The 18,549-nt window shown below is 39.0% G+C and overlaps 1 protein-coding gene across 4 annotated transcripts in view; it reads left to right on the top strand.

Moving 5' to 3' along the window:
- The window catches only part of SCAPER (S-phase cyclin A associated protein in the ER), a 521,195-nt gene that overhangs the window by 358,904 nt on the left and 143,742 nt on the right, over positions 1-18,549 (top strand). For all 4 annotated transcript variants that reach the window (XM_059180289.1, XM_059180288.1, XM_059180286.1 and 1 more), the window contains one exon: positions 12,994-13,117. In XM_059180289.1, the coding sequence (XP_059036272.1) occupies positions 12,994-13,117 (124 nt within the window). The remainder of the gene's footprint in view (positions 1-12,993; positions 13,118-18,549) is intronic.

Raw genomic sequence — 18,549 nt, 5'->3', positions numbered from 1 at the left:
GTAAGTGAAATCTGGAAGACAGCCCATTGTTAGTAACTCCTTATTTCTAAGCAGGATTCTTAGTATAATTCTAAATATCTATTTTTAGATCAAGGTTTAATAAAAGTAAATAACTTTCCCTAAGACAATAAAGGTAAAAAATTGTTTTGCAAATTAGCCATAGTGATTGATAAATACTCTTCTCCATTTGACATATTGAGACATTTTGTTTGTGTCTCAAAGGCTGCACAGAGATGGTTACAGTTGACAGCTGTTGTACCACTAATAAGATTAAAGTAAAGAAATTAGTTTTGTAGACTTTAATCTGCTGTTTAACACTGCAAACCACCTGGGGTCTTCTCCAGGGCCCACATGTTTAATTGTGAATTTAAAATTACATAACCAGATCCTTCTTACGAACATATCTGAAGACTGGCTAATGGTAACTGTCTTGTTACTAGACAAGACAGAGTTAGCCCTAGACTTTAGAATTAATGTTTTAATTTGATGCCCACCCTACATTTTTAAATGTATTATTCTAATCTTTGAAACATAACACCTTCTCAGTGGGAGGTTAATTTTAGGAAATGAAGAAAGTTTAATTAGGTCGGTACTTAAGATATATATGATTTTCCCATCTAAAATTAGAATATGTCTCTGTGGAATAATTAAATTGCCAATTCTTATTGTACCAAATTGACCAATTAAAAAAAGAAACCCTTGCAATAATACATCTAGTTGAAGGTTTCTTACTCCTTGCTCTGGGCATCATTTTAATAAGGAAAATAGTTTAATTTAAAAATTAATTTTGGGGGCCACCTGGGTGGCTCAGTGGGTTAAAGCCTCTGCCTTCAGCTCAGGTCATGATCCCAGGGTCCTGGGATCGAGCCCCACATCGGTCTTTCTGCTCACCCAGGAGCCTGCTTCCCTTCCTCTCCCTCTGCCTGCCTCTCTGCCTACTTGTGATCTCTTCCTGTCAAATAAATAAATCTTTTAAAAAATTAATTTTGGTTTTATCAAAATATGTGGTAGACTGTGATAAGCAGTGCAGAATCCTCTGTGATGATTACATTGAGTTTTAATGCAAACTGAAGTGTAGAGCCTATATCATATATATCTCCACAGTGAAGATCATTTGGTCAACAGCATTATTAACGTCCCTTGAAGAACCCCCATCTTGAGCTGAGATTTGCTGTTCCTGAATGTTGGCTCCCTCACTAGCCCCACCCATCCCACATGTTGTGGCAACAGACAGATGGAGCAAGAGCAAGAAAGGCAGTATGAGTTTAGACTAGTCTTCACAGTGCCACGTTTCCTCTTCATCCGTGGCTCATGCTGATCCACATGTCCCCTTACCCACTGCAAAAAAAGCCTTCCCAAATTCTGTCACAAGTTCATCTTTTCTGTGGACACAAGAATGTCAAAATTGAATAATCCATACCTACATCAGTCATCACATGGGGAATGGAGTTCACTCTGCCTGCCTGCTGCCTCCTCCAGGATCAACACCTTGAAAAAAGTTGGTGGGCACCGCCTCATGGTTCTTATGGATTACGTGGTACTGCTTCACATAGGACCTCCCATCAGCCTCCGTCCTGCAAGTGGACCCAGACACACATGACCTTTCAGGGCTCCCAGGGTCTGGTTAGACCTTCTTCAGGGAGCTTTCCCTGACCTCCATCTTGTGGCCATCTGCAGACTGTCTCTCAGCAGGAAACTTCTGTGCCTTTTGAGGCTTCCCCAGGAGACTAGGTGCTCCCTCCAGGGTAGAGACTAACTTTTACCATTTCCCTTATGCCCATCACTGGGTCAGGCAGCATGGGTCATGGCAATAAATACTGCTGAAAGAAAACAGATTAAGAGGGAATGTATGTTAGGAAATGACCATAGTGTAGCTGATAATCTGATAGTGTAGCTAATATAACCTCATTAGAGGTGAGGAATGCATACGGCATATGCCAAAATATGTTTTAACTGTTTTTAGTAATTATAATTAGTGGTGGTACTATTAATTTTGTGTTTCTGAAACTCTTGTGTGTTGTAGCATAATACAAATGAGTACCTAACAGATACACTATTTCTGTCATCCTTGATGCCTATGAGCGCCAAGATTTTCAGTGCCAAAGAAAAGATAGAGAGCTATGATTATATAGAAGAGATTAAAGAGGAAAAAATCCCTTAATCCTGTTTTGAATTTGAAATATCACTATGCATTCATAAGATATTTTATCTTTAAGTAGGTGCATGATTCCTACTTCTACTCATTCTGGTGACTGTTTTAAAAATAGAATAGTAGAAAGTGTAGGTAACTAAGGTGTTAATATAGTCCATAGTTGTATATTCTTATATATTCTGCTTGAAACAAGGAAGACAGTTGCCCCTTCATTAGACATCTCTGTGCTCAGCCAACTTGGTACCATATACTATGATGGCTCCAAAGAGGAGGAATCAGGCAAGGACCTTATCTAGAAGAGGGGTGCTAGGGTGGCTCAGTTGGTAAAGCGTATGCCATTGGCTTGGGCCGGGATCCTGGGGTCCTGGATCAAGCCCTGCATTGGGCTCCCTGCTTGGCAGGGAGCCTGCTTCTCCTTCTCCCCACCACTTGTGCTCTCTCTTGCTATCTCTCTCTCTCTCGAATAAATAAATAAATATCTTTAAAGAAAAAAAAAAAAGTACCTCATCCAGAAGTAACTTAGAGTAATCGTGTAATGGAATAGAGTTCTCAGTGGTTCGACAGGAATCTCCGTTTTCTGCCTCAAGAATTGGCACCTGTGGTTCTCAGGTGGGCCACTCTGTGCAAGGCCAGACCTAGGTTACAGGCTTCATTCTGTGGGCAGCCACTCACTTGGTGAGTCCAGTTAAGGCATTTGACAGGCAGAGATCACAAATAGGCAGAGAGGCAGGCAGAGAGAGGGGGAGGCAGTCTCCCCGCTGAGCAGAGAGCCCAACGCAGGGCTCGATCCCAGGACTCTGGGATCATGACAGAGTGGAGTGGAAGGCAGAGGCTTTAACCCAGTGAGCCACCCATGCGCCCCAGGGCATTAGAATTCTACCTGCAGTTGGATCTCCCTAGTTTCAGATAGCTCTTTTTAATACTATTGAAATAAATTACCTTACGGGTGCCTGGGTGGCTCAGTCAGTTAAACAACTGACTCTTGGGTTCAGCTTAGGTCATGATCTAAGGGTCGTGAGATCAGGCCCTGCGTCAGGCTAATTCTGTGTCATTTGCTAACCATTATCTGTGTTTTCTAAGGATCTGTCACTTTTCCACACTTATCTACATCAGGGTAAAAGAGTAATTGATGAAAATTCCAAGTTGCTCTTTGCAGCTCTCTTGATGGGACTCTGGGACTTGCTGTGCCTACTTGGCACAGAATTTTGCTCTGCAGAAACGTAGTCATTCACTCTCCCCTGTGTGTGTGATTACATATCATTTATTAAATGCTTAATGCAAACCAAAGGAATTTGGTAAGTTACAATATGTGCTGGGGCTCCAGTTTTAAAATGCCCATGGCAGTTGTTTTTAAATGTCTGCTGTCTTGACACAGGTGTAAGACGGTGGATTTTGGTGAACAGTATTTTCCGAAAGTCTTAACCACTGCAAACTGCATAAGGATATAAAGTAAACTATGTACTTCCTAAGTTATATTATCAAATCCTCTTAGGCTACAACCACCTGGGGCTTTTCTGTTTAACTATTTCATCATATATAAGTACTAATCTTAATGTCTGAGTTGTACTACACTTGTTTTCTACCACTGTCCTTTTTGTATCTAAATGTGTTACTGTAGTTATTGCCGAAATACCCAGTTTTGTGATTCCTTTTCTGTCCTCTGTTTTTCAGAGGCAAGGTCTTCAATGAGAAGACTTCCTGACGTAAGACTCATTCATGTAGTTGTGATCTTTTGGGACACAAAGCCCTTATCTCAGCCCAGCCACAGTGTACTTTTGACAGAATGGACAGTAAGATTTTAATGTCTTCTCAGAAGATACTTTTAAAATCTGGGGCTTTCTGTTTGATGTTTAAAAGTGCTTCTAGTCATTTGAGTTTTAAATTACAGGGAAAGCTCCTTGAGCAGACCACCCAGGCTGGGTTCAAAGAAGTGATCTTTCCAAGACAGGTGCTTTTCAAATAGAGGTTGTCTTTCAAACAAGTTTTACTGAGTGGACAAGTTTTTCCTGACCTTGAGATTTTTGGTTCCCCCCCCTTTTTTCTCATCAAAAAGTAGTTTCTTTGTAGAAGTTTCTTGGGGGAGTTTTGTGAGCAAAAGATTATATAAGTGCACATTCCACAATTTACCAGGAAATGCATTTTCTTTAAAGTACAGAAAGCATTAGGACAAAATCTTATACCTTGTGTTTTTTATGGGCATGTTTTATGATATGTATGGGTATGCTTTATGATATTCTACAAATGACTGTAGACAAGTTGTGTTTCTTGAATAAAACAGAAAAAAGAAATTAAAAATCAAGTTTATAAAATTTATAGATCAAAACAAAAGCAAAAAATAAGATACAATTATAGAGCTTTAAGATTCCATAGGTAATCTAAATGTAATACCCTCATTTGTTTTAGTCTTTAGGGATCTATAATTTTATATTTTAATCCTACTATAAAGCTACAATACTCAAAATCATATAATATGGCACAATGCCTGACAAAATTATCAATTAGAGTAGGAAACCGGGGAATATGTCTTATATTTAGTTACGATAAAGATACCATTTCAAGCCAGTAGAGAAAAGGTGAATTTTTCAATAACCTATTAAAGGAGGGGGGATGGTAAATTTAGCTTCTGGCTCTCATCATATGCCAAAATAAATTCCAAATGATTTGCTAGTGAATTACAAAACCCTAAAATTACTACACACAGTGATAATTCAGGAAAAAATAAATACAAAGGGTTGGGTACAAATGTATAGCTACCCCATCTCATTTTGGAATAAGAACTTATTAAACAATCAAGGGAAGGGACAAAAAAATAAAACTACAAAGAAAAAAATCATTAGACTACATAAAATTGTTTCACTTCCATACATTAAAAAAAAAAAAAAACCAGCAAAATGAAAGGCAGTGGATAAACTGGAAAAAATACTAACAAAGTGAATTAACCCTTTGCTATATTTATGAGAGAACCCTTCTAAATCGTTGAGTAAAAGATAAAAACCTCCAGTAAAAAATGTTTAGAGGATAAGAATAATTAATAAAAAGATGAGTATGAATGGCAACTTCATTTTGAAAAAAAATCTAATAAATCCCTCCCTTATACCTTATCCCACAATCAATTTTATATCATGAGTTTAAATGTGAAATCTATGGAAGTACCAGAAGTAAATTTAAAAGAATACTTTTAAAATCATGAAGTGGAAAATCCTTCTAAGTCTGACACAAAACTCAGATACACTCAAGGAAAGTTTGACAGATTTCATCCAATAAAAATGAAAACATTCTTTATGACAAAACTAAGTTCAGATAAACAGCAAATTGGAATATTTATTTTCAACATACAGTGATCAAATGTTAACATCTTTATTATTGGTAAAGAGCCTTATAAGTCAGTAAGAAAAACACAAACCTCCCCCAATAGAAAAATGGGTAAAAGGTACACAGTGACAATTCAAAAAAATATAGATACGCATGGCCAATAAGCACATGTAAAGGTCTTTAATCATACTAGTAATAAAAGAAATGCAATCTTTAAGAATATTATTTTTAGCTGTCAAAATGGTAAAGATTTTTTAATGAGATAATCCAGTTTTGGTAAAGGCATGGAGAAAGTTTTTCTGAGAGGATAAATCAGTTTAAAATATTTTTTTTCTGATGAGGAATTTTGTCAGTTGTCAGTCAAAAATCTTTAAAATGTTCTTATCTTTTTACCCAAATTATTATTACTGGAAATTTATCCCAAGGAACTAGAATAATATTTTTGGTATAGCTATAATGAGCACAAGTTTTACCATTGAGCATATCCTATGTCTGCTGAGTTCCCAAGCATATAAGGTGGCCCTCCCCCGTAGTACCTGAGAATTGCTGCCCAGTTTTCATTGTGTCTAAGATATAGTCATGAGACCTAAGCTTCACAACCCAGTATACATATTCCAGGCTTCCACTCTGAAGCTGGTAAGTAAGGAGTAGAAAATAAGGGTAAAATAAACAAATATATATATTAAAAAAAAAAAAAAAAGTAAGGGTAGAGGAGTAAGGAGATCCCAACCTCTCTTCTTTGGACAATTAGAGACAGCTGCAGCTGGCATCCAAACTCACAGTGTAAGTTCAAGCTGTGGCATATGGTGCCCGCTGGTTTTTTCATCAGATCTGTATAGTAGTGTATGAATTGGTATTGGTCCTGGCCATGTAACTTTAGTGCCTGTGTGTTTTCTAAATCTTACAATATACCCAATAGCCTATCATTTAATTTCCTTTCTATTTAAGTCAACCAGAGCTTTCTTCCTGTGACTTGTAACTAAAAGACTATTAAAATAGCATTATTTGTAACAGTGAAAGTTGAAAACAGAAATAGTAAGGGATTAATTGTGGGGAAAAATGTTATATCCTTAGTATAACACTGTTCATCCTTTTAAAATTGTGCAGTATTTCTCAGAAAGGAAATTTAAAATACTAGATGCTTGTAAAATTGTTGGAAGCTGCCACAGCAACATCTTCCTAGGAACATCGCCAAAGGCAAGGGAAGCAAGGGCAAAAATGAACTATTGGGATTTCATCAAGATCAAAAGCTTTGCACAGCAAAGGAAACCGTTAACAAAATCAAAAGACAACTGACAGAATGGGAGAAGATATTTGCAAACGACCTATCAGATAAAGGACTAGTGTCCAAAATCTATAAAGAACTTAGCAAACTTGGGGCGCCTGGGTGGCTCAGTGGGTTGGGGCCTCTGCCTTCGGCTCAGGTCATGATCCCAGGGTCATGGGATTGAGCCCCGCATCGGGCTCTCTGCTCAGCGGGTAGCCTGCTTCCTCATCTCTCTCTGCCTGCTTCTCTGCCTACTTGTGATCTCTGTCTGTCAAATAAATAAATAAAATCTTAAAAAAAAAAAAAAAAAAAAAAAAAGAACTTAGCAAACTCAACACCCAAAGAACAAATAATCCAATCAAGAAATGGGCAGAGGACATAACAGACATTTCTGCAAAGAAGACATCCAGATGGCCAACAGACACATGAAAAAGTGCTCCATATCACTCGGCATCAGGGAAATACAAATCAAAACCACAATGAGATATCACCTCACACCAGTCAGAATGGCAAAATCAACAAGTCAGGAAATGACAGATGCTGGTGAGGATGCGGAGAAAGGGGAACCCTCCTACACTGTTTCTGGGAATGCAAGCTGGTGCAACCACTCTGGAAGACAGCATGGAGGTTCCTCAAAATGTTGAAAATAGAACTGCCCTATGACCCAGCAATTGCACTACTGGGTATTTACCCTAAAGATACAAATGTAGTGATCCGAAGGGGCACATGCACCCGAATGTTTATAGCAGCAATGTCCAGAATAGCCAAACTATGGAAAGAACCTAGATGTCCATCAACAGATGAATGGATCAAGAAGATGTGGTATATATACACAATGGAATGCTATGCAGCCATCAAAAGAAATGAAATCTTGCCATTTGCGACAACGTGGATGGAACTAGAGCGTATCATGCTTAGCGAAATAAGTCAAGCAGAGAAAGACAACTATCATATGATCTCCCTGATATGAGGAAGTGGTGATGCAACATGGGGGCTTAAGTGTGTAGGAGAAGAATCAATGAAACAAGATGGGATTGGGAGGGAGACAAACCATAAGTGACTCTTAATCTCACAAAACAAACTGAGGGTTACTGGGGGGAGGAGGGTTAGGAGAAGGGGGGTGGGATTATGGACATTGGGGAGGGTATGTGCTTTGGTGAGTGCTGTGAAGTGTGATTCACAGACCTGTACCCCTGGGGATAAAAATACATGTTTATAAAAAAAAAATTTTTTTTTTTAAATTGTTGGAAGCCATTGTAGGCCTCTGTGTTGACTCCAGAACAATACCAAACATATCCACTGGAGGCACTGCTCCTCTCTGGCCAGCACAAGTTGGAAAGGAAATGAGTGCTGTGAAGTGTGTAAACCCGGTGATTCACAGACCTGTACCCCTGGGGATAAAAATATATGTTTATAAAAAATTAAAAAATCAATAAAATAAATAAATAAATAAATAAATAACATTACACAGCTGTGTCTCACACCCAGGAAACCACAGAACCAGTACAGATCAGAGATCAGGAAATCAAATAAAGTAGCACAGTCCCACTGTGTGTATTTAGAGTAATACTCTTCAGAATGCATAGATTATGCCTGGAGGAATATGTAAGCTAGTAACCATGGTAATTTCTAAAGTGGGAAATTGGGTGGCTGAAGGACATAAGAAAGAGGGAGATGGTTTTCACCATATACCCTTTCTTGTGCATACTGTACTATGGTTTTCATTCCTAGTCAAAAAGCTACAAAGCTAAATTATATTACATCAGAGCTCAGTAGTTTTGGGGTTTTTTTTTTAAGATTTTATTTATTTATTTGATAGACAGAGATCACAAGTAGGCAGAGAGGCAGGCAGAGAGAGAGAGGAAGGGAAGCAGGCTTCCTGCTGAGCAGAGAGCCCGACTCGGGGCTCGATTCCAGGACCCTGGGATCATGACCTGAGCTGAAGGCAGAGGCTTTAACCCACTGAGCCACCCAGGTGCCCCAAAGCTCAGTAGTTTTTACTGCACTTCATGGGAACATACCCTCAGGTCTCTGAAGAAACTTTCAAGGCTTTTTGAGAGGAGAAAACAGAGTAGGACCCTGGCTTCCACACTGCTGCTTCAGTCAGAGCAACTCTGGTTTTATCAGTTCTCTGGTTTAAGCATCGAGGATTTTTTAAGTTTTGTTTTGTTTTTAGCTTATTTTTATTTAAGTAATCTCTACACCTAATGTGGGGCTCGAATACACAACCCTGAGATCAAGAGTCTCATGGTCCTCTGACTGAGCCAGCCAGGCACCCCCAAATTTTGTAAGCTTTTAATCTTCTGAGTAGGAAAGCATTCTGCTGCTTTAAAAAACAAACAAACAACAAAACCTGAAGACCATTATTACAGAATATTAAATGTCTTGGAGAAATATTCATTATGTATTTGTTAAATAAATGTACATTTATGTGAGTAAGGGAACAAAGACCAGAAGTACAAATACCAAATTGCTTCTTTCTTTTATTTTTTTTTAAAGATTTTATTTACTTATTTGACAGAGAGAAAGAGATTGCAAGTAGACGGCGAGGCAGGTGGGGAGGGAGGAAGGGAGAGAAGCAGTCTTCCTGCTGAGCAGAGAGCCTGATGTGGGGCTTGATTTCAGGATCCTGAGATCATGACCTGAGCGGAAGGCAGAGGCTTAACCCACTGAACCACCTAGATGCCCCCAGATTGCTTCTTGATAGTTTTGTACTATTTCTTTGTCCTTGTCTTTCCCAAATTTATTACAATTACTTTGAAAATTATGTTTATAAGGTGACACCTTCAACGCCCATGCTGAGTGTGGAAGCTATTTTTTAAAAATAAAATTAACAAAAATTATTTTTGTCATAAATACAAGTTATTTTTTAATTTAAAAGAAAAGCACTCTTTTTTAAAAAGTGTTATTTATTTATTTATTTATTTGACAGAGAGAGATCACAAGTAGGCAGAGAGGCACAGAGAGAGAGTGGGGGTGGGGAGCAGGCTCCCTGCTGAGTGGAGAGCTCAATGTGGGACTTGATCCCAGGACCCTGCGATCATGACCTGAGCCAGAGGTGGAGGTTTAACCCACTGAGCCACCCAGGCACCCAGAAAAGCACTCTTTAGCAACATCTAGATATATTATCTGATAAGTGAAATGGTGCCGATTTACATTTATGAAGTACTTACCAAGTAGAGCCTCCAAACAATTTATCATAAATGAGTTTAGTATGGTCCAGGTTTTTCTGTACAGGCCTCAGGGATGGAGTGAAGCCAGACAGAATTGAGTCTCCTGCTGCCGTGCTGCCTAGAGTCCTTTTTTCATTCATGCCAGTGTACCAGGAAAACATTTGGGAAACAATGTGCTTCATGATCTTGGGAATAATAACTTTTATATCATGCTTTAATTTGACTCAGTTTATTAAATTCCATTTGTGCCTTATTCATAACAAAAATAATAAGATTAGTAACTTAAATAAAGCCTATCACTTATAGTTAACCATGTGCCAGGCACTTTCCTATGTACTTTACATGTATTGTCTCATTTACTATTCATGATGCTTATGTGAAGGCTGCATATTATTATCCTGGTTTTATATGTGATAAAATGGATACTAAGATGTTAACTTACTAATTTACTAAGATGTTAATTTACTGATTTACCAGTGCTAAGATGTAGCTTCCTAAAATCTCAAATGGCAGAACTGGGATTCTTTTTTTTTTTTTTTAAGATTTTTTTTCATTTATTTATTTGACAGAGAGAGATCACAAGTAGATGGAGAGGCAGGCAGAGAGAGAGAGAGAGAGAGAGAGAGAGGAGGAAGCAGGCTTCCTGCTGAGCAGAGAGCCCGATGTGGGACTCGATCCCAGGACCCTGAGATCATGACCTGAGCCGAAGGCAGCAGCTTTAACCCACTGAGCCACCCAGGCGCCCCAGCAGAACTGGCATTCTGACCTAGATATATCTTACCCTAGGGCTGTTGCTCTTAACAATTATACTCTTAGGCCCAGAGTTCAGGAACCTATCAATTATATGAAGCAAGGTCCAACCAAATCAGACAAACAGATGATCAGAAGTACAACAGGAGCTTTCTCACTCTCTCTCTTCCAAATGAGGACAGAGAGGTTGGCTGTTTTTTTCACCTAACAATGCCTGGAAAATCATAGGCACTTAGATATTTGTTAGGTGAATGAATACTCATATGGTGGTTCTTCAATTCTTAACTTTATACGCACATCAGAATTGCTCCCATAGAGCTTTTGAAACACGCAGATGTCTGAAAGTCACCCAGCTGGCATCTTCAGGGGAGGAACTCAGGCAAGAATGTATTTTTAAAGATTCCAATGCTCAAACTATAGAGCCTCTATTCTAGAGCCGGGGGTCTCTTACTAGAAGGTGAATCTGAATTACCTGCAGAATTTGTTAAAGCACACAGTGCTGGACTCTACTCTCTGAGTTTTTATTTAGCAGGTCTGTGGTGGGTCCCGAGAATTTGCATTTCTAAGAAATTCCCAGGTGATATTGATGCTTCTGATCCTGTAGGATCATGGTCCTATAGGATTTGTTCTAATAGACTACGTTATTTCATTTGTACTTGGGACTTAAGCAGGAGATTTATTTAGACAGGCCAGAATCCACATTGATCACTCGGGCAGTGTTAGTTTTAAATAGTTTTCAAAGTACCCAGAAGAGTGCCCATTGAGTTTGTAGCTCCAAAAGTTTCTTTGAATGATGGCATATGTAAATTGGTTTTATCCCTTAAGAGGAAAACATAAATTTGAACAGTTTGACCTTAGACTCTTGTACTCTCTAGGTTTTCTTGTGTTGAGGTGCTCTGAATCCTTATCCATACAGTCTCTAAGCAGGCGGGGTACTCACTCCCCAGAACTCTGCAGTTCTTAGAGAGAAAGCATCTAGTTTGTCCTCATGTATTCTCCCTTCTTCCATCATCTGCCTTGATCTGGGACCAGGAGATCTGGGAAGAGGAGCTTTGACAGACCTTTGTTTCATGTATTATTCAAAGTTCCAGGTCCAGAGTTCCTGGGTGATAGGTATCTAATCCTTAGATTATTAAGACATTATCAACTGATGAATGGATAAAGAAGATGTGTGTGTGTGTGGAATATCACACACACACACACACACACACACACACAATGGAATATCACACAGTGATCAAAAAGAATGAACTCTTATTACCATTTGCAACATGGATGGAGCCAGAGTATATTACGTTAAGTGAAATGAGTCAGAGAAAGACAAATACCATATGATCTCACTCATATGTGGAATTCAAGAAAGAAAACAGATGAACATATGGGAAGTGGTGGGGGGGGGGAGAGAGAAACAAACCGTAAGAGACTATTAACGTTAGAGAACAAACTGAGGGTTGATGGAGGGAGGGAGGTGGGCATGGGCTAGATGGGCGATGTGTGATAAAGAGGGCACTTGTGGGGTGCCTGGGTGGCTCAGTTGTTTGAACACCTGACTCTTGATTTCAACTCGGGTCATGATCTTAGGGTAATGGGATTAAGTCCCATGTCAGGCTCCTCCTGCAGCAGGGAATATACTGGAAATTCTCTCTCTCCTCCTTTCCTTCTCCCCCACCTCCCTCCCAAACCCCGTGCACACATGTGCTCTGTCTCTCTCTCTCTCTCAAATAAATAAGTCTTTAAAAAAACATAGTGGGGGTACCTGGGTGGCTCAGTCAGTTAGGCATCTGACTTTGGCTCAGGGTCCTGGGATCGACCCCCTCATCAGGCTCCTTGCTCAGTGGGGAGCCTGCTTCTCTCTCTCCTCTCCATTTGTGCTGTCTCTCACTATCTCTCTCTCTCTCAAGTAAATGAATAAAATCTTTAAAAAAAAAAAAAAAACTTTCTTAACAAAGAGGGCACTTGTGATGAGCACTGAGTGCTGTATGTAAGTGATGAATCACCAAATTCTACTCCAGAAACCTGTATCACCCTATGTTAACTAAGTAAATTTTAAATTAAAAAAGACATTATCAGATAGACTATTAAATACATTTCCATTACCTGCTATGTAACTAAGAAATTAGTAAGAGACAACTAACTAACAAACACCTGGCCTTGGATAAAAAATTATAAGCCTTTATATCTAGCTGATGGGCCTTGTACTTAATATTTGGCGTTTTTTTTTTTTTTCTCAGAATGATTTCCATCTTGTGCCTGTTGCTTTTGTACCATTCGTTTTACATATTTTAAACTGTGTATAGAAGAGCTGCTCAAGTTTTACAAATGGTGTTTCTCTCCATTAGGTCTCTCTGCAATGCAATCAACGTTTACAACCTCACCTGCAATAACTGCTCAGAAAATTGCACGGATGTTCTGTTTAGTAACAAGATTACCTTCTTAATGGACCTCCTGATACACCAGTTGACGGTATGTAATATTACTGCTTTAAGTTAGAAGCAGTTAAGTTTTGAGAAATATTCCCTGTGGAGAAAACTCAAAGAATTTAGCTTATTTACCCTCTAGATGAAAAAGAGTAAAGATGATGGGGTGAGTAAATTACGGACTGGCAAAGAAACCTCTTAGTTTGGAAATCTCTTATTGGATTCTCCTAAGTTCCAGTATTTAATAGATAATATATTGTAACATTTGCCAAGTTCGCAGATTTACATGGTTAGACTGGGACTTCAGAGTCAGCTGGACTCCAAGCCAAACCTCTGAGCCCACAGGAATGAGTGCTGTAGGAGGGAAGAAAGCTTAGGAAAGCCTCATAACTTCTCTTGCCAACTCAGTTAAAAGGGTGGTTTATAAAGGACTTTTTGATGGCCCTTGATAACTGTTTTTTGAAGCAAGAAACTTCTCTGGCAAAAAGGGGCTAACCTGTTATACTTTGAAATGGGAACAAGCAACCAGTTATGGCCTTAAATTTTACTTCAGTTCACAGATGTTGAAAGAGGTAAGCTCAGTATAATATCCAAAGGTTTAGGTCTGTCAACTGCAGCCTCCAGAACACAGCCCTGGGACCAGAAGTTTCCTGGTGAAGTTTCTGAGCCCCTGAGGTATTGACACAAAACATCTCTTAAGCTACAAGTTTACAACACAAGAGATTTATTTTTCAGAACCAATTTACTTTTACTCAGCACATACTTCTAATACCTCTTTCTAAACTACTTGCCTTGTGCTATCTTTCTTTCTCCCTTCTGATTAATTTCTGTACATTCTACAGACCTTAACTAAAACATAATGGCATCCTTCATCATGAAACGTTCCCTAACCTGACTCTCCCCAGGTCCAGGTTAGGAAATTTTTATGTGCTCCTAGGCATTAAATTATTCATAGAATTCATCACATTGAATTAACTGTTTAATTGTCTGTCTACCCATTAACCATAAAATCAGCAAGGATAGAAGATAACTTATCATCTTCTCCAGGATCCTAACACAGTGCCTGACACTTAGTAGGTTTAGTGTATCATTGATGACTATGTGAGAGAAGTGGTGGATCCCCACGCATCTCAAGCTGAGAATCAGAAAGGGAATGAGGAGGCCCTTCCAGGCAGGCATACTAAGATGAGAGGGGTTGCCAGTGAGAGAGAACAAAGTCACAAACCTAGAACTGATTAAAACAGTACAGCAATGGCTATTTATCATGGTGATACTGTGTCATCACTTGAGGGCCAATTTTATTTGGTTCTATCTGTAAAAGAAAGCATTGAAATACGGATAAGACATTTTGGCACAAAGTTCTACTCAATATAGTTGAAAGGCAGGGATAAGGAGAAAAGACTTATTATTTGTTGTATGGCCTTATATTCCAGATATTTTAATATATATTGCCTCATTTAATTTTCTTAAACACAAAGTCAGTATTATTATCCCTTTTACCAACAAGGAAACTGGAGTCCCAGAGAAAGTGGCTTGCCCAACACTACAGAGAAAGAAAGTCACAGAGCTGAGAGTCAAACCTATGTCTCTCAAACCCAAACTGAGAGACATTCCATACAATAACTAATTGCTACTTTTCAAAAATGTCAATGTCACAGAAGACAAAGAATGGAGAACTGTCACAGATTGGAAGAGGTACTGACAAGTAAATGAAATGTGGGATCCTACACCAGGAAGAGGACGTTAGTGGGAAAACTAGGAAATTCATTTAAGTCTACAGAATAGTTAATTTCCTGCTTTAATTAGAGTATGGTTTTGTAATTTGTTAACAGTAGGAGGTACTAAGTGAAGAGAACTCTGTTTTTGAACCATATCTCTTAGTTTAATATTATTTTAAAATAAGACATAAAATAAGATGTGAAAAATTAAAAAAAAACACTATGTTTCATGCTGCATCATCTGGCAGAATTTATTCTGTGAAACTTATTCTATACTGTAATGGAAGAAGAGACATTTATATACTTTGAACAGGAGAGGTAACAAAAAAGCCTTTGAAATGTGAAGAGATGGGTAAGAAGATTTACAGACAGGATCTTCTATTCTAGCTTTTCAGTCTTTTCTGTTCAAAACTTATTCTTATTAGGAGATATCATAGAAAAATAGTTTATTATTTTCATACTTAATAATTAAGTGCTTACTGGGGTGCTTGGGTGGCTCAGTCAGTTAAGTGTCTGCCTTTGGCTCAGGTCATAATCCTGGAGTCCCAGGATTGAGCCCTGCAACAGGTTCCCTGCTCCTCAGGGCATCCGCTTCCTCTGCCGTCCCCACCTACCCCCTCCACTGCTGGTGCCTGTGCCCACACACTCTCCCTCTCTCTTTTTCCTGCTCTCACGCTCCCTCAAATAAATAAAATCTTTTTTAAAAATACTGTTAAAAAATAATTAAGTGCTTACTATTTCTACTTCCAGAGAAGCATGGACTATAATCCCCATCACCTGGCAAACCCCATTTTAGGAATGGGAACAGATACACAGATTCGATGTAGCAAACACTGTGATGGCAGCGTATACAAACTACATTGGGAGCACAGAGGAGGGCTTTTGTAGTCTGACACATCACAAAGGGAGGGACATTTGAACTAGACCTTAGCTCTTCATAATAGCTATCATTTACTAAATGTCTACCATGTGCCAGAAGCTTGTAAGTGGCTCCATGCTCCCCCTCTACTTTGAAAGCCCTAGTTTCCTTTAAGTAGTATTTCTTTGCTTGTGACCTCATGGTTTCTTGACACTCAGAATAGCTTTTAATCTCCCAACCAGTGGATTTTGGCATATTCTGTGTTTATTTTGCTCAGTTCAGAGCTGTAATCCTGGGACATGTTTGGCAAACACATTTTCTTCCTCCTTTCCTTATACGTGGCACTTCCTGGTTTTTACAGTTCCTTTTAGGTTTCTTAATCTGTAGCTGTCAATTCTAGTACTGCTATGACTCAGTTGGTGACACTTGGGAGAAGAGGTTGTGTTTCCTAATTTGGAGAGACGGGGTAGAGATGGCTAGGGATGGTGATTTTTACATTTCTTGAAATCACTTAAATACATTTCCATTTTTCTTGATAATTGGTTTGATACTAATGTAACAAAAATATGGACCATTAATTTGCAGTACCCTGTAAGTAATGGATAGAAAATAGTCATCAACACGTTTTCCAGAAGGATGAGAAGGAAGCGTAAAAGAAGCTAATTAATTGAGATCTGGTGGGATTTATAAGATACCCAATAATGAGGCACTTCAGCCTGTTTTGGTTCTTTAACAAACTAAGGTGGTTTAGAAATTTTTTTTTTTTTTTTTTGTCTAGCTGCTTTGCCTTTGTTTTAGCATTCCTGTATTTCATATAGATTATGTGCAAAGCACTGTACAGATGCCAGGGTTGCAGAGGTAAATTGGACACATTTCCTTCACTCCAGAAGCCCAGTTAAGAGAGGAAGAATGTGCACACATGAATAGCTGTAAGAAGTTATGTCACATAATGAGAGCTACAGAGCCTAAGCAACCTAGAAGAGTACCTGGCGCATAAGAGGTGCTCCTTAAATATTTAATGAATGAATTCTAACTTGGAGGATTAGAAAGGTTTTGGGAAGAAATTGGATTTCAATATGCTCAGAGGAAGGGTAGAAATTCTACAATTCTGAGTTACGATTTTTACAAAAGATAAATTAGCACAGGTGGCACTGTAAAGTATACCTTGCAGTAGAGATTCAAAGTAGGATTTTGGGGATAAGTTCTTGGGGAATTTATTGGGAGCCCTGTAAAAATGGTACATTGAGATAGACATGATCTAGGATAAAGTCTCACATACATGTATTATTTTCCAAGAAGCATGAGAGTTTTTAAATATGTTAAAGCAGATTACTTCTGCCATTCTAGAAGCATGGTTAAGCACTTTTTTTTCTGTGCCTAAATCTTTCCAGTGCACAGAACATGAGTCTCTAGCTTCAAAATGTCTCCTTGAGGAGACCAGACATGAACACTGGAAGGCAATAAAATCACCAGCAAAAAGAGCAAGGTGGCAGAACAGGAAGTCCCAGCCCTCACTACCCCACAGAGACACCAACCAAACAGTATATGGACCAAAATACCATTATGAGAATTCCAGAAGACAGTTAATATGTTGCAGTACCCCCAGCCAATCTCTGATATGTCGTTTGCAAATATCTTCTCCCATTCTGTCACCAAAGAAATACAAACTATTATAAGAACATACTATGAGCAACTCTACGGCAATAAATTTGACAATCTGGAAGAAATGGATGCATTCCTAGAAACATATAAACTACCACAACTGAACCATGAAGAAATAGAAAGCCTGAACAGACCCATAACCAGTAAGGAGATTGAAACAGTCATTAAAAATCTCCAAACAAACAAAAGCCCAGGGCCAGACGGCTTCCCGGGGGAATTCTACCAAACATTTAAAGAAGAACTAATTCCTATTCTCCTGAAACTGTTCCAAAAAATAGAAATGGAAGGAAAACTTCCAAACTCATTTTATGAGGCCAGCATCACCTTGATCCCAAAACCAGACAAGGATCCCACCAAAAAAGAGAGCTATAGACCGATATCCTTGATGAACACAGATGCGAAAATACTCAACAAAATACTAGCCAATAGGATTCAACAGTACATTAAAAGGATTATTCACCACGACCAAGTGGGATTTATTCCAGGGCTGCAAGGTTGGTTCAACATCCGCAAATCAGTCAATGTGATACAACACATCAATAAAAGTAAGAACAAGAACCATATGATACTCTCAATAGATGCTGAAAAAGCATTTGACAAAGTACAACATCCCTTCCTGATCAAAACTCTTCAAAGTGTAGGGATAGAGGGCACATACCTCAATATCATCAAAGCCATCTATGAAAAACCCACCGCAAATATCATTCTCAATGGAAAAAAACTGAAAGCTTTTCCGCTAAGGTCAGGAACACGGCAGGGATGTCCATTATCACCACTGCTATTCAACATCGTACTAGAGGTCCTAGCCTCAGCAATCAGACAACAAAAGGAAATTAAAGGCATCCAAATCGGCAAAGAAGAAGTCAAATTATCACTCTTCGCAGATGATATGATACTATATGTGGAAAACCCCCAGCCAATCTCAAAGCCAAGAATGGCCACACTGAAATGAGTAAGAACTGTTTCATTTTACTTGTGTTCCCCCCCTTTCCCCAACCAGCACAACTCAGCACTAGCAGAAAATACCCCAGTTCATGGGTTCTCCTTAAGAGGGGAGAGAGGAGTAGAGTGGCATTCTGGCTTTTGGGGGGGCTACCCAAGGGTCTTGAACCTGTCTCACCTGACTCAAGACACTGACAGAGAGCTGGCATACTTTGAATGCCTAGTATCCCCTGTTAACAGGAGAGCAGGGCAGCTTGCTGCTCAGAACCAGAGAACTTAAAATGTTGCAGACAGACA

Source organism: Mustela lutreola, chromosome 7 (genome assembly GCF_030435805.1).
Source record: "Mustela lutreola isolate mMusLut2 chromosome 7, mMusLut2.pri, whole genome shotgun sequence".
NCBI classification, from domain to species: domain Eukaryota; kingdom Metazoa; phylum Chordata; class Mammalia; order Carnivora; family Mustelidae; genus Mustela; species Mustela lutreola.
Note: the sequence above shows the minus strand (reverse complement) of the source record. Positions and strands in the feature narration are given on the sequence as shown.